The sequence below is a fragment of the Podarcis tiliguerta genome (genome assembly GCF_965153285.1).
Source record: "Podarcis tiliguerta genome assembly, chromosome: Z".
In the NCBI taxonomy this organism is placed as follows: domain Eukaryota; kingdom Metazoa; phylum Chordata; class Lepidosauria; order Squamata; family Lacertidae; genus Podarcis; species Podarcis tiliguerta.
The window spans coordinates 10,650,883-10,666,976 of NC_139553.1; the positions used below are offsets into that span (position 1 = coordinate 10,650,883).

The 16,094-nt window shown below is 39.8% G+C and overlaps 1 protein-coding gene across 15 annotated transcripts in view; it reads right to left on the minus strand.

The window, feature by feature from the left end:
• RALGPS1 (Ral GEF with PH domain and SH3 binding motif 1) overlaps positions 1–16,094 on the minus strand; it is a 218,139-nt gene that overhangs the window by 135,303 nt on the left and 66,742 nt on the right. For all 15 annotated transcript variants that reach the window (XM_083423745.1, XM_083423737.1, XM_083423746.1 and 12 more), the window contains exons 6-8: positions 13,742–13,825; positions 12,105–12,194; positions 9,049–9,141 (exon numbers count right to left, since the gene is read on the minus strand). In XM_083423745.1, the coding sequence (XP_083279871.1) occupies positions 9,049–9,141; positions 12,105–12,194; positions 13,742–13,825 (267 nt within the window). The remainder of the gene's footprint in view (positions 1–9,048; positions 9,142–12,104; positions 12,195–13,741; positions 13,826–16,094) is intronic.

Genomic DNA, 16,094 nt, shown 5'->3' on the forward strand with positions numbered 1-16,094 from the left:
CTGAGTCCTTGGTGAAGTGCCCAGAAGAGCTGCTTCATGCCATGAAGCAGCTGGTTTAGTCCAGCTCAGTTTCAGACACAAGCAACTATGCAGCCGTCTTCTGTGACAGAATTGCAAAGCATTTTGAGGTCAAAAATCCTCCTACTCCTTCCAGACTTGGTGCCACAGCTACTGCAGGTCTATTGGAGGCCAACAGAGCACCATCTGGTCAGAGATTATAGAATTAGTCTCAGTTACTGTAGCCTGAGAATGTAGAGAAGATGCTTCCTTGACCCTTTCACAGCTGGTAATATCTAGCAGGGAGAGACAGCATGGGTCCAGGAAGTGATTCACTACAGGCAGAGTAACACCCTCCACTACCAAATTAGTGGCACAACCCCTCCTGAACAGACAAATCCCTGGTCCCAGTCTACTGATGCCCACTCTCAAACATTCCCTTCTTGGGCAACATCATCAAGAGTAGTGGCCAGCAAGCTGCAGGTGTGCCTGGAAGAAGCAGCCTATCTGGACCCATTTCAATCTGGCTTCAGATCTGGTTTTGACACCAAAACAGCATTGATTATCCTGACTGATAAGTATTACCAGGAGACAGAGGGAGTTCAATCCTGTTGATTCCCCTAGATCTCTCTGCGGCTTTTCACACCATTAAACATGGTGTCAATCTGGAGCAACCCAGAGGGTTGCCACTGTATTAAACGAACTCCACACCTACCTGCAAGGTTGCTACCAAAGAGTAGCATTGTGGGACTGCTGCTCAGTTCCATGGTTTTTAGCAGAAATGGTTACTACTGCACATGGCAGAATTTTATTCTTTGACATTTTCATTTTTGTATTATTAACTCTGATGTTCTATGGCCATCCTGGGCTCCCCTTAGAGCAGGGTGGTCCAACTTTTCATAGCAAATGGGCCACCAGAGTACTTCAACACAGAACCCGTGGAACACATACTGCCTTATTGTGTGTGGTAGGGGGAGTGAAGCCAAAATTTGATACTCCCCCAGCCCAGAGCCATAGCTAGGTGATCTTGTGTCCCTGGCAGAAGTGTCCAGATTGCACCCCCTAGCCAAGGACAAATTAGCTCTTTTTTCCTCCTCTCCTCCAACCCCCCTCCACCCATTTAATTCCTCACGCACTTCACCTTTCGCAGAAAATCCAATATTTAATTTATTATTTCTTAATAAAAGGTTTCAACAAAGAAAATGACATTTTGATGTCAGTTGACAGGTTCTTTTTATGTAATTCAGTTGTAAAACAATACACAGATAGGCCTAAATGAAACATACAAACAATATCATATTGATTTGTTCCACAATGATAACTTTACATTATAATACTATAAGATGTAAAATGTCATTACTTCTGCAATATCTGTGTTATTTGGTTTTTATAAAGTAAGAAAGATATTATTATTATTCACAAGTCACAAGTTTTGAACCAATTCTTATAGTATTAATCCAGACAAAGGGGTGTTTTCTTTGTAAAAGTCTTTAAGCCAAAACAGGCCCACATTTTCCCATTTTTCAAAGGGGGATGTTCTGTCTCTGCTATAGAAAGTAGGGTGAAATGCCAATGGTATTACAGGAGAAGGCTGAGAGGCCACCCGTGGGAACCATTTCTTCCAAACTTTTAGATTATATAATAAAAAGGGGTTTTCTATCTAAAAAAAAAAAAAAAAAATTTAATTCACCAAAATAGGTCCCCTCTTATTGAATTCTGATCATTTGGGTTTTCCATATTTAGCCAAGCTATTTGTTGAGCTCCTTGAATTACCAAAAAAATGCTATGTAGATGTGCTGCTGCATAGTACCACATGATATTAGGTACTGCCATGCCACCTCCTTTGGCTGGTTGATATAATGCTTTATATGGTAACCTTGGCTTTTTATTCTGATGTATAAATTTTAGAATTGTACTCAGTCCTACCAAAGGTGTTCAGTTACAAACATCAGCAAAAACTGCTTGCTTTTTGATATTTAAAATTAAAATGCACAAAATGTTTCCAATAAATAATTATTTTTTTAAAAATCATTTTCTTAGAAAACAGAAAAGCTCTCAATATAATTGCATGTATATTGCCTTCCCTTCTGGTTCCTTCCTTCCTTTAAAAAATGTTAAACAACATAGGTTTGTACTGAAATTATTCATTTAAGGAATGTATTTACTTTGCTTGCTGAAATATTGAGCAACACTTGATTTCACTGTAACACCAGCTGTAAATATTGCCACTGTAGACTGAAGAAAATTGTGCAATGGCAGATCTGCATGACTAGGGTATTTGCCTTTATGATTGATAGGAATCACATATATTGCCACAAGGGGTTACTTGAGATGACAAAGACTGGACAGCTGCTAAACCTCAGTATGAACGAATCTGTCCAAAGGGAAGAGAACAGTCATCTTAAACTGCCTGTACAAAGGGCCCATCTATACCAGAGGTTGATTCCCAACTTCTTAAAACTGCCAGATGCCACTCACCCAATTAAGTGTGGTGCCAAAACTTTGTTGACTCAGCAGCATAAACTACACAAAGCTCTACTCTCTCATTAGCAACTAGCTGCAAAAAGACCTAAGTTTTCTTTTTAAATTCTGCATTAACATTAGCCTCATATGAAGGCTGACCACCACTGTTTCCTGACTACCACTGTTTCCAACAGACCAGCAACACAATAAAAATGACAAGAGAGCGCCTCTCCAAAAATCAGGAAAGTTCATGTTGGAGCTGCCATTTCTGCTTCTCTGCACTATTCTGTGTGTGCTCTAGTTGTACAGCTACCCAGCACTGCTAAAGGAAAGTATGGGGAAATCTGAATCATGGACTCCCACACTGCCCCCAATGTCTACAAATTGCCATTTTTATTTCATTTTTCATTTTATAATTTATACCTTTTTTTGAGAAAATCCCTCAATGAAGCATCTTACAAGCACTAATATGTGCAAACTGCTACTGAATTAGTTTCAAGGAAAGCTTTCCCTGCTTACTTTATATTCTTTTTTGAAAATAATTCTCAGAACCGTAAAACTTAATGCCATAATATCAATGTGTTGACTGCTATGAACTGAAACCTTCCTCTAGTATGTATCTAGTATATTTTTTCCTGTTCTGAGAAAATACTTAGAGACATAAAATGTGTATAAAACATTAGTGAAATCAGAATTGCTCCCAATTCTCTCTTAACACACCTCTTTTCTGGCTAATAGTAAAGCGGAACAAGGATGTATTTAGACTTTTTGTGAGTTTAAAGAACAGGAAGATCCACTCATCCCTTGGTCAGTTAAATATTGTGAAACTATAATTAAAGAAAGGTTTGTAAAGCACCATATGCTTTTCTTAATATCAAACTACTGCACTGAACCACAAACTCTGAATGAATGTGCCTACCTGCAACACTGAGATACCTACAATAAGGATGTAAAGTAAAAATTTATAAATTGGTCTATTGCAACAGTTAACACTCCATTCTACACCCTTACAGGATTTGCTCATGTCATGCAGCTGCTCTAGTTATTTCAGTGTTCAGTGTACAAATGGAAGTGGCCACATATATAAAATGCTCTTGTGCACAGAAGCTCCATCAAGAAAAGTCTCCAGGTTGGGCTGCATCCCTTAAAAAAGTGATAATTTACATGTAACATTCTTTTCCCTTTCTAAGCTCTCACATCTCTTTCTGACAGAGCAAGCCAGTACAATGGTACCTTGGTTTAAGAACAGCCCTGCTTACGAACTATTCGGCTTACGAATTCTGCAAAACCGGAAGTAGTGTGAACTTTACCTAGGTCTAAGAACAGAAGCCGAACAGTGGAAGGGCACCAGCGGTGGGAGGCCTTATTAGGGAAAGTGTGCCTTGGTTTAAAAACGGTTTCGGTTTAAGGACGGACTTCTGGAATGGATTAAGTTCATAAACCGAGGTACCATTGTATGCCGAACTGCCTAAAGCTTATCACATGATTAGAGGATATTTGCACATGACCAGTGCCCACAAGAGAGTCCTCTAGGACCAGCAGAATAGAGACTTATTATAACATAATTTTGGAGCAGAGCAGCGTACACCTACCCAATACAAGCATTTATTGATTCTCTGAAATGATGCCTTCAATTCTTCTACAAATAGAGCGAGCTTATCAATCAAGAGTATGACCATACTAGAGTGAGTAATGCATTTATTTAAACAGCATTTCTTGGGGTAAGAAGAAAATTTACATTTCCCAAATTACTCTCAAATTATGGATGCGACTAAACTGGAGGAATAGAAAAAATTGTAAACAATTCATCAACAATAACTTTAACCTCAATTCCTGTACACATTTGCCGGCAAGTAAATTCAACTGGTCTTAAATTGCTGTTGATTTAAAACAGCATTGTACAGTAAATATTTTTAAGTGATCCTTAAAAGCTGGTTTTAAAAAGCAAAAATGTGAAACAACTCTTTTCCAAGGGTCCCATTGGTGCTATATTTTGTTTCAGATCTAGAATGATTCAGGTTGTAATATATTATTCATCACATACATACAAAGCAGAGGGCATCAGTTCATAACTTTGTCACACAATGACAATCCTTTTAGAAATAAGTTTGCTTTGTTTGAAAGTACAGTTGTTCTTTTCAGGCTACACGTTTTAAAACACTCATTCAAGGAGATTCTCCCCAGCACCACCACAGGCTTCTGAATCTTGCACTTCAGTCCAAAACTAACAGTGTTTTCATCCAAAAGGTCATTGGCTCTATTCATTTTGGTAATCACTTGGAACTGTTACAGCCACCTCCAACTCTGCCTTTAATACAGAGAAGAAATGTATCCAAATATATTTGACAGAAGACTGACTACTATATAAACAGGAAAATTGTTAGTAGGATATCCAGTGCAAATAGCTTAGAATCCAAAAAAAACTACAGATACATACATAGCAACCCAAGTGCCATTTCCTGCTTTGTGGATATAGATCCATACGCACATACAGAATCCACAAAACAACACTGATCATTAAACTGTGAAATTGGGCTAAATCAAACATTAGACATATAAAGGCAAATATTATTTTTGTGGTGGATAATAAAAACATGAGTTTTCCAATGGAAATAGACTCATTTCCTAAAACATAAGTGGGGGGGAGAGGCATCTCTATGTGCACAAAAGTTGGATTTCTAGATTCTAAGGGGACTATTGTTCCTAGTTTTATTTTAGACAATCGGTACAAAATGTAAACAATCATAAGGAAGATAATATGTAAAAGCTACTAGATATCTTCCAATACTGGGAGGTCTGTTCAGAACCCAAAAGCCACACTGGCAACATATCATCAAGTAATAGGTTGCGGCTGATTTGTTCACTGGTCCAGGGACCTATCTTCTTTACTACCTCTTTGTAGCCTTTTGCTTATAATTAAAGTTGCTTATAAAGTTTCAACATCTTGGGACTGACAAACAGGCATGACTGGATCCTCCCTTATGTCTCATCATTATCTTGACAATAACCAGTGTAAAAATTTACTAAATCAAGTTTCAAAAAAGAAAAAAGAAAAGAAAAAACCCAAAGGCTGAATGTACATTTTAAAAAAGGAGATAGAGGAAGATATCAGTCAGGATCCAAGGCACTATGAGATTAATATTGTATGTTCAATGGATTCTTTAACTTGTCCCCCCCCCCATATTTTTGAAGTGGTGGGTCTGCTGTTTTTGGAGCCCAGCCATTACATATAAAAGTCTCTCTCCCACCTATTCGCACTCCCACGACATCACATCACTTCAACTCATAAAGGATTTTCTGCTGAGAAAACGTACCTAAATTGTAACCAGTAAAATGTTAAACAATTGCAAGAAATGGGAATGGTGTTTGCTATTTCATGCTTCTCACTGTTTGAACCATTTTTGAACTGTTTTAGTTACTTTGAATTTTTGCCAAAGCAACTTTTGTTTCTGAATCTTAATATCAGGAAGAAGGTTAGTGGGCCTTTTACAGACCAAGTGCCGGTACTTGCAAAAGCATTTCCCATCAACTCATCCATTCTGACACTGTAGATAAAGTGATGGCCAAACTCGGTCCTCCAGCTGTTTTCGGACTACAATTCCCATCATCGCTGACCACTGGTCCTGTTAGCTATGGATGATGGGAGTTGTAGTCCCAAAACAGTTTGGACATCACTACTGTAGATAAAAATGATGATGAATAGCTCACAATACTTAAAAAATATACATAACAGACATATTTTACCCCTTTAAATTAGCCGAGTATAGGAAAGATGTAGAAAGATTTTGTAACTACATACAATCCTACCTAATTTTCCTCCCTGCAAGGCTAAGAGCCCACGAATAATGTTTAGTGGAAAATATGGGTGAAATTGAACAGACATTCATTCAAACAATGCAAAACCTACAGGAAGAAGATCAATGAAAAAGAGAATAGCACTGAATTGGTCTCTCATTGTTGTACTCTCATTAAATGGCATACAGTAATTGCCTTAAATAGACAAAATACAATCTATCTTATTACTATAGCACAAATGATAACTACAGCATCTAAACCACTTTAATAAACTCCTCTAATAAGTCTTGGAATAACCAAAATTGCTCCAGTTTTTGCTGAGGTTTGTAGCTGAACACCTCTGGCAGGACTGAGTACAATGCAAAAGTGAGATCTTGAAGAGGAAGAAAGTCACATGGTCTCATTCCAATATACATTTAGAACAACTACTGTACTGGCTTCTCTTATTTACTTATTACAGGCAATGACCAATTAATGCGCATCTGAACAATGCACAATTGTGCATGCATGCAAGGTGCCAAACCTGGAAGTGACCTGAAAATGTTACTAAACAGGTCACTAAATGGGTGGAACGGGGGAAAAGCAGAACGGGGGGTGCTTATACATGCTCCGCTGATGTGCACAGTGGCCAGGAATGAAACCCTCATGCAAAATGGTCACCAACTGGATGTATTTATTCTGGCCTTCCTCCCAAAGCTGCCTGGGACGGTAAACAACAAACACAATACAATTTATTTTATTTTGTTTTTAAAAAACCAATCTATATTCTCAAAGATAAACAATCTCAAGGTTGGCAGGAACAATCCAGTTCAGCCAACAAATGCCTGGGTGAAAAGGAAGATTTAAAACAACATCTAAATGTTAATAATGAGGGAAGGAAACACAACTAATCAGAGATGGCATTCCATAAGTGAGGAATCACTATTGAAGAGGCTCTGTTTCAGGCCAGCTCCAGCTGGGCAACGTCCTACCAGTGGCACCACCATCATAGCGTCTCCTGACAACTGTAAGATCTGGGATAGCTGATATTTGAGAGGTAAACTTTTAAGTACTGTTTAGGGATAATAAGCTAGTTTAGGGCATACTAGTACAAACACTCTTAATTGGGCCCAGAATCTTACACTGGCAGCATGCTGCACTTTCAAAATTGGTGACACCTAGTCTCATTAGGCTTATCATCCCGGCAGTCACATTCTGCATTTCCAGACCATCTTCAAGGCAGTCCATCACAGAATATGTTGCAGTAGTTCTGACAAACAAGTCACTATAGCATAGACTATTGGTGACAGTCTATCCCAGTCCAGCAACAGCTGTAGCTGGTGAAACAGCATAAGCAGGGCATACACAAACCTGATTACAGAGGCCACCTCAGATTCTGGTGACAGAAATCCAGGAACATCCCCAGACTATTAAAATCCAAGAACATCCCCCAGTGGGAATGAAAATGCTCCCAGAGCAGGAAACCCACCTAAATCCTGCACATGAAAACCACTCACCCACAGCACTTTCATCTCATTAGGATTCATCTCAGTTTATTGACCCCACTCAGGCCATCACTGTTTCTAGCCTCTCATTCAGAAGGAAAGGGAAAACAGAGCAGCAGCATGCTCCAAATCCCCAAATGGTAATTCCCAAATGTTTCACATAGATGTTGAATAGCACAGGAGACAGAATAGGCTCCTGTCATAGGAGCCTATGTATGTCAATAGTCCCCTAGTATTACTTTCTGGTAGGACCCTGTAGGTAGCAGAACCTCTCTAATACAGTGCCCCCAACTCCCAATCCTGTTGTTCCAGAAGGATACTATAGTGAATCTGTCAAAAGCTGCCAAGAAATCAAGGAGAAGCGACAGGGTGTTTCCAGCCCATCAATTGGGGTGACCAAGGCTGTTCTGGTGCTAAACCTGGGTGTTAAACTAGACTGAAATGGGTCAAGGCCCACCTACTGGTATCTTGATAACCTGTAATTTGCTTCTCCCAAACATAGCTGCAGCTGACTAGCAAATTGGCAACTGCTTTCTTGAACACCCTGGAGACTGGGTAATAGTTTTCTAAAATCTCAGGGTCCATGGAGGGCCTAATCTGGAGGGAGAGCAGCACCAACTCCCTCACACAGTGTTATCAACCATAATGAGCAGGGATCGAGAGCGTGTGTAGTTGTCATCACCAGTGCAAAGGTCCTGCCCAAATCCTGAGGCTACAACAATTCGAAACAGCTCTGCTGGGTGGTTTACTGAATACACAGTGGAAGCTAAGAAGCTGCCTCTACTGCCTATATTGAGACAAATCCACATCAATACTTAAGCCACATCTGCTCTAGCTGTTGGGATGGCCCACTTTGTTGACTGGAGCTTCTGAGAAAATCAAGGAGCCACCTGGCTGCCACATGGAAGTCCAGGGTATTTATAAGTGATTGTGTTGATGGCCCTGTCCATCTTGTAAGGCTAGGGTCTTGAAAAGAGCACCAGACATGCTTTCTGGAAAATTTCCCGAATCTTTTGATAATCCATCAGCTTCTATCACTCTCTGGGGGCTGACCAACTTCCAGTCATGGTTATCAAAACTTCACTTCCTCTCCCTTCCAAGCTCCATGAAATAATGCATTGCAAGCATACTAGTACAGAATAAAGCAGGAAGCTAAGCTTTAATGAATTGTTTTTTAGGCCATTCAAATGGTCTGCATTACAGAACAGTACCATATTTTTTTGAATTTAACATGTAGTCAATTTTATGCATACAGTACCTCAGAGATTGAGAGAGGGGAGTATACAAAATAAAGTCCACAACAACTTACTGCCCAGGTTTTCGTCAGTCTGAAAATAGGTGCGCTTTGCAGAGCTGATACCACAGACATGAGGGAATGAAGGTTGTTCAGTTCTAGAAGTTTCTGAGGAGGGAGGAAAAACAGGCCAAAAACCCATCAGTTTTCCATATGGGGTTGGAATGTCCTAGCTCATTCAACAAAATAAAATATGTTCCAAGACCTCACTCTTAATATTGTAAAATATAGAACATACAAAAGAATTGAATGCATTGTGACATGAAACTACAAAATGTAAAGACCAGATGCAAAGGAAACAGATTGAGCTATTACTTAGTGTTCATTTTTAATGCTTATAATGCAAGTAAGTAATAAGCAAATTACAAAATTCAGCACGCACAACACTCATTAGGAACTTTTTTGCTATATAGAGAATAATAACTTACTGTGCAATTCAGAAATATAAACCTGAAGCCAATAGGTTCGCCTCCTCCCTTCAAAGTGGGCAATGTGTTAGATAAACAAAACTGAGTAATAAGCGATATTCACTATATATGGAATGGCTCTTGCATTTGTTTGTTGCTTTACAAAATGTCTGGTCTCCTTCGTGAAAGTCTTTGCCCTTTTGATTTGGGGGTGTGAAAACAGATGAGCAAATACTCTGATTTAGCTGGTGAGGCATGGATGGGGGGTCTTAATTCAATAGATAGAAGTTACTTCTGGACTGGCTTACGACAAACTTATTCTCTAACACAGAAGGGCCTTCCCCTCCACTGCTACTAAAGTTTATCATATTCCCATAGATCTGAGAGCTTCCTTACATGGTTGGGCTGTGGTGGGGAATCTTACTTCATAAATATAAGGAGTCTGGGGATGAAGCAGACACGTTTTACCAACTTCTTAGTTTTGCATTCTTAGGGTTATCACTCATTAAAAAATGTTTTTAAAAACAAAAAGAGAAGTCGTACAAATGATAATAATTTCTTGCCATCACTCCAAATGGGTATTCAGAGTTTACTTTTAGCTTGCTAGCATTTGGATCTGATCAATTTCTCTTCAGAGATTTAGCACACCCCTAACAAATTAAAATATCACTATCCAAGTAGCATATACAACAGTATTTAAGCATATTGGTAGGCATATTAGCACAATTGATAAACACCAGAGGGATATTAGTGCAACTGATAATAAAATCAGAGCACCTGGAATTCAAAATAACACATTTCTAATTCTTTTTAAATGATATTAATTCAAATTTATATTTTCAGAGAATAAAATAAATGGGAACAAAAATTATCAATTATCCTATAGCTGGCAAATCTCCCAGGTGATTTCAGTCTTCCCCAGCTTGGACCTGGGGAAAGGTGGGCATGCAAGGCATTAATCCTTGTGACACAGACCAATCAATCTGTTACAAGTTCCAAGAGTGCAAGAAGGTCTTCAAAAAAGATGAAGTTGCCATTCCCCATGCTTATGTGGCTTAATTAAAACTAACATTAAATGTTAGTCTAGGAAGTAAGACAGAATTCTGATTTTACATCTCTCTCAGATTACTTTGGCTAGGAATTGGGGCATTCCTTAAAACATTTTAGGTCATTTACAAAAATATAAAAGGATAATCATTACTTGGGCAGGACGCGAAGGGGAAAGTGCTAGATTCTGTTGTCTAGGTAGCATGCATAAGCGCTAGGATTGACTGATTTGTTCGCTGTCTTCTCAAATGGATCTTGCCCTTTTAAAGTGGAAGAGTTGATGAATATCACTGGCTTAGCCAAATATTTCATTCAGTTTACCTCCTGCAGGGGAGTATGGGAAACTTCTACACTGTCTTTGCAATCCTCAGTTGTTCATCGTATAGGCAAAGAAAACTGCTCAAAAGGGACTGTTCCCTGTTCCAAAGCATATCTGGATTTGTTTTTATCTGGATCTTGATTCTGAGGCTGTTTCCTTATCTGGAAATGTTACTTGATACGTTACATACATTACTTGATTAACAGCCTCCACAGGTGGGAGGAACATGTGATGAGTCTAAGTCTGAGCTAGAAGGCAGGTGCTGGTTTGTCTCCAAAGACAAGAGTGAAATTGAGATGAGATGATTAGAATGATTACAAAGCCAATAATGAAACAGGAGGGGGAGAGGAGGTAAGTAAAATATGAGGAAACAGTCGGATTTGACATATGGCTACAAAGTGTTGGCTCAGCTTGCAGTGATATACTGCTTTTCATGGTGCTAGTTATGCAGCAGACTCTCATCCAAACTCTTGTTTACTTATATTAATTAGGTTTTTTTCCTTGCCACTTTCTTAAAGTGCCTCTTTAATTTAATAAAGTGTTCTACTGTAAACACAAATCACTCCTAAAAACTGAACAGCTAATGTGTGGGCAGAATCACATGAGTTTCTCAACTGCAATTTACTGGTCAAAAAGCTAGATTTTGAATTTTCTTTTACCTTGTATGTAATTCCAAGATACCTCAATACAAAATAAGTAGTTTACTCAATATTTTCGAGAACTTGAAATGTTCATAAGCACTTCTATTAAGGTACTGAGTAAATTTACCCTGGGATTTTGTGTTTGGTAAAATGTCACTTAGCCTAAAGCTCTGTGGATGAGAACAATTAATTGACTGAATTCATATTAGAATTAGCCAACACAGTAGGTATTATCTGTTCATATATACGGATAGATGTAATATGGATAGATGTAATACAGAGGTACCTCGGATTACATACGCTTCAGGTTACATACGCTTCAGGTTACAGACTCTGCTAACCCAGAAATAGTACCTCGGGTTAAGAACTTTGCTTCAGGATGAGAAATTGTGTGGTGGTGGCGCAACAGCAGCAAGAGGCCCCATTAGCTAAAGTGGTGCTTCAGGTTAAGACCAGTTTCAGGTTAAGAATGGACCTCCGGAACGAATTAAGTACGTAACCAGAGGTACCACTGTAACAACAATTTTTCTGCTGGCTAAATTGCCCCTGGTTTCTACAGAACACATTTTCTTTTTCAACAGTACAAGAGAAACAGAAGATGGCTATGAAGTGGCAAAAATATTTAGAGAGACTTTTATTTAAAAGCAAAAAGCTTACCTTTGCTATTTTCACAAAATGGCTCAATATTTCTGCCCTTATTTTTAATGTCTGTGCTGTTAAAATTTCTCGTACGACCCAGAAACTGACCTATGAAAATAAAAATATTTATTTATTCATTATTTATTCATTAATTTAATGAAAAAAGCAGGCTTCATTGAATTAAAACAAATTTGGTACCACTTAAGAATCTTAAACAACCGGCTCAGATGTGCAAAGCATGTAACAGTGCAAACCACTATGTCTACAAATAAGCATATTCCTATGTCAAAAGGACAGAGAGATAGACATTCTCTGTTTTAGATAAAGAATGTGTTGAAACATCCACAGGAGGCAGTTGCAGCTAACTAACCCCAGTGCAAGATATTTCATACAAGCTATGTAAGTACCAGAACCTTTGTTGATATGAAAAGGTATTGCTATTTAGAATAAGGCACTGTAATTCTCTATCATATACAACCCTGTGGAACCACTCTAAGAAGTCATGTCTATTGAGTTATTAATAACCACCTGAATTCATCATAGTGATTGCACAGTAAGGTATGAACATTACTGCGACCCAAGCACAGTTGTCTGAATGTGCTTCTTTCCTGAACTGAGTTCAGTTTTGGATTACAGAAGGATGATGTAAGTTTTCTTGGTATTCTATTGAGCCTAGTAACTTCATTGCTCTTTACCAAGCATAGGCAAACTCCAGCCCGCCAAATGTTTGGGACTACTATTCCCATCATCCCTAGCTAACAGGACCAGTGGTCAGGGATGATGGAAATTGTAGTCCCAAACATCTGGAGGGCTGGAGTTTGCCTATGCCTGCTCTTTACTGATAAAATCATTTATTTTCTACTCCAGTTAACATCTATATATATATGATAGGGCTGTGGTATAAATCGCCATATCGTTGAATGCAAGTATTGAAATAACATCATGATATGTGTTTCAACAAGGCAATATACCAGTGAACAAAAGGTGGAGACTTAACAGCTTCCCAGGGGTAGCTTAGCTGAACCGATACTTTACAGGCACTTTGCAGGTAATTAGCAGGCAAGGTGTCTTCAGCTTTGTTTGCTCTCTCCCTCCTCCCTCCTAACCAATAGGAAATGACGATAAACCTTCACACTAACCAGCAAACTCTTTCATCTTCACAGTATCTTTCCACTTAGGTAAAGGGACCCCTGACCAATAGGTCCATTCATGAACGACTCTGGGGCGGCACTCATCTCGCTTAATTGGCTGAGGGATCTGGCATACAGCTTCCAGGTCATATGGCCAGCATGACTAAGCTGCTTCTGGCGAACCAGAGCAGCGCAAAGAAATGCTGTTTACCTTCCCGCCAGAGTGGTACCTATTTATCTACTTGCACTTTGACGTGCTTTCAAACTGCTAGGTTGGCAGGAGCAGGGACCGAGCAACGGGTCCTTCAGGTAACTTCCTGAAATCCCAGGCAGCTATAAGTTTCTAACTATTAACAAGATAGGAAACAAGATGAAGGCTTGATTACTTCACAATTAGCTAATCCATCAAACACAGTTGTTAAAAATCCAGATATAGCAAGTATCTAATTGTACAGTACAGTTACAAATCCAACCTGCATTAAGCTGAAAGACAATGATTATGTATTAACTAATTAGAATCTTTACCTGATTAAACCTCCTTGTAAAGGCAACAACATTGGGGGCAAGGATGTGTTTTTCTTTCTTATTCCATCCACAACTTGCTAGTTCCTAGAAAATATAACATAATACCATCTTTAAAAAACCTTTCACAGCATTAAATAAAACTTTCCATAAAGAAAACACACCAGCGAAGAAACAGGATTTTAAAATTCCAAACGGACAGAATTGGAAATTGGAAAACTATTATAGCTTCTACTAAAATCTAGTCACTGGATCCTTTGATTTTCCTTGTACTCAAAACAGGTATGTCCCCTATAATTCATTATCTTATTTTTAAATCCTGCCTTTCTTCTGCCTTGGAAACTAAGGCAGCATACCGGCACCCATCCAGGCACTAGCAGGATTCAGACCTGCTTATAGCTTCAGCAGTGTGAGTCTTTAGCAAAGATAGAAACCGTTATCTCATTGACATCCAATGAAGCCAAATGTTGGAAGATTTAGGACAGATAGAAGTAAGTACTTCTTTCTGTAGCACATAGTCAATGGAACGCACTCCCCTAGGAGGCAACGATGGCCACCAGCTTGGATGACATTAAAAGAGAATTAGACAAATTCAGGAAGGAAAAGGCTATCAATGAATATGCTCTACCTCCAGTTGGGGGTAGCAATGCTTCTGAATAATAGTTGCTGAGAACCACGGAAGGGGAGAGTGCTCTTGTGCTAATGTTTTGTTGCTGGTTTTCCACAGTAACTGTGGGTCACTGTGAGAACAGGATGCTGAACTAGATGGGCCACTGGTCTGCACCAGCAGTCTATTCTTATGTTATTGCATATTTCAAGGTGGGCAGGCACATAGGCACACCTTGATCTCTTCTTTGCTGCAATTTAGGATGGAAATGAACAGAGAAGAAAAGTCTCAAGCATGTCGATAGATGCCATCTGGGGGAGAGGTGTAGGTGCCTTGGCACTCACAAATTTCCATTCTGGGTGCCCTACCAAGGCCTGTCATGGACACAGACTCAGCCTGGAAGTGGGGCCACACTTCCAGAAGCACATACGCAGCCACAGTGGCCCCCAACAGAAGCCCCGCAGCAGAGATGGAGGCCCTGACCAAGTCACCGCCATGACTCCAGAGAGCCAGCACAGGTTGAGCAGTGTGCACCAGTGGGATGTGACGGCATGGTGTCACGTTGCATGCATGCCACTGGGCACCCACAATCTGGGGCCCAAGTTGGTGCCTCTGACTCTCCAATCTGGGGCCCAAGTTGGTGCATCCCGCTCTCCAAGCCAAGGGACAGGGTACCATGAGCTCCCACAACCTATGGGACAGAACACAACAGTGGTACCCTCTTTAGGATGACAGCTAATCTTCTGTGAGAAATGTGTTGGTTTTTCTAAGCATATTAAAAATTAAAAGTGATTTTCCCATTCTTTATATAGACCCATCCCTATTTTTCTAAAATTGTTAGAAACGTTGATTGCAATGCAAATCCTGTTTTGCAATCTACCATTTTATTTAACAAAAGCACCTTATGACCAAGTGACACCTTGTCGCTAAACAAAACTGAAATTGTATTTTCTAAGGAAATAATTTGGCTCCCTATTCTGATGAAATTATCCTGAATTTTGTGCTTTGTATATTATAGTCAAACACCTCTGTGGCTTTCCTACATCTTAACTACTTTTCAGTATCACTATGGACATTATAAGGCAGCTATGTTTGACTTAATTGTCAGCTCCACGGGGGTAATGTGCAACAAAGGCAAAACATTCTATGCGTCTAATGAGATTTGCTGTGAATTGGATGGATTAAAAGGATGCCCAATTAAGCAAGGGCAGTATATGTAAAGCCCACCATAATTAATTTTCACTGGATAAACTTATTACAGCTGCTTGTTTAATGGAAGGTATTTTAATGAAATCCCATTTCTGTATAACTAGAGAGCATCAGCAAATGTTAGCACTTTTGCAATATCAATGTTTCTTGTGTTCACACATTTGGGTGAAGTGGTGCATCACCCTGTCCTGAATCAGAGGCTTAATCAGGGCAGTGGCATAGCATGGGGGGCCTGGGGGGGGGGGACCATGGTCCTGGGCACATAACGAGGTTCCCACATGACAGGCTTCTTTGTTAAGACCAGAGCCACAGAGAGGGAAGCCATGCCTGGGCCAGGCCTTCCGCCATTCAATGGCCCAATGCTGCCAGCCGAAGTGGCAGAGAGGAGGAGAGGCGGAAGTGGAGGCGGTGCCCCTCTACTCTGAGTGCATCCCCACCACCACCACTTTCCGAGGCTGCGATTGGAGAGTCTGACCCCAGTCACACAGGGCTGCCAGGTTGGCCTGAGTGCACACCCTGCCCCCTGTGCTGGGTGGTGGC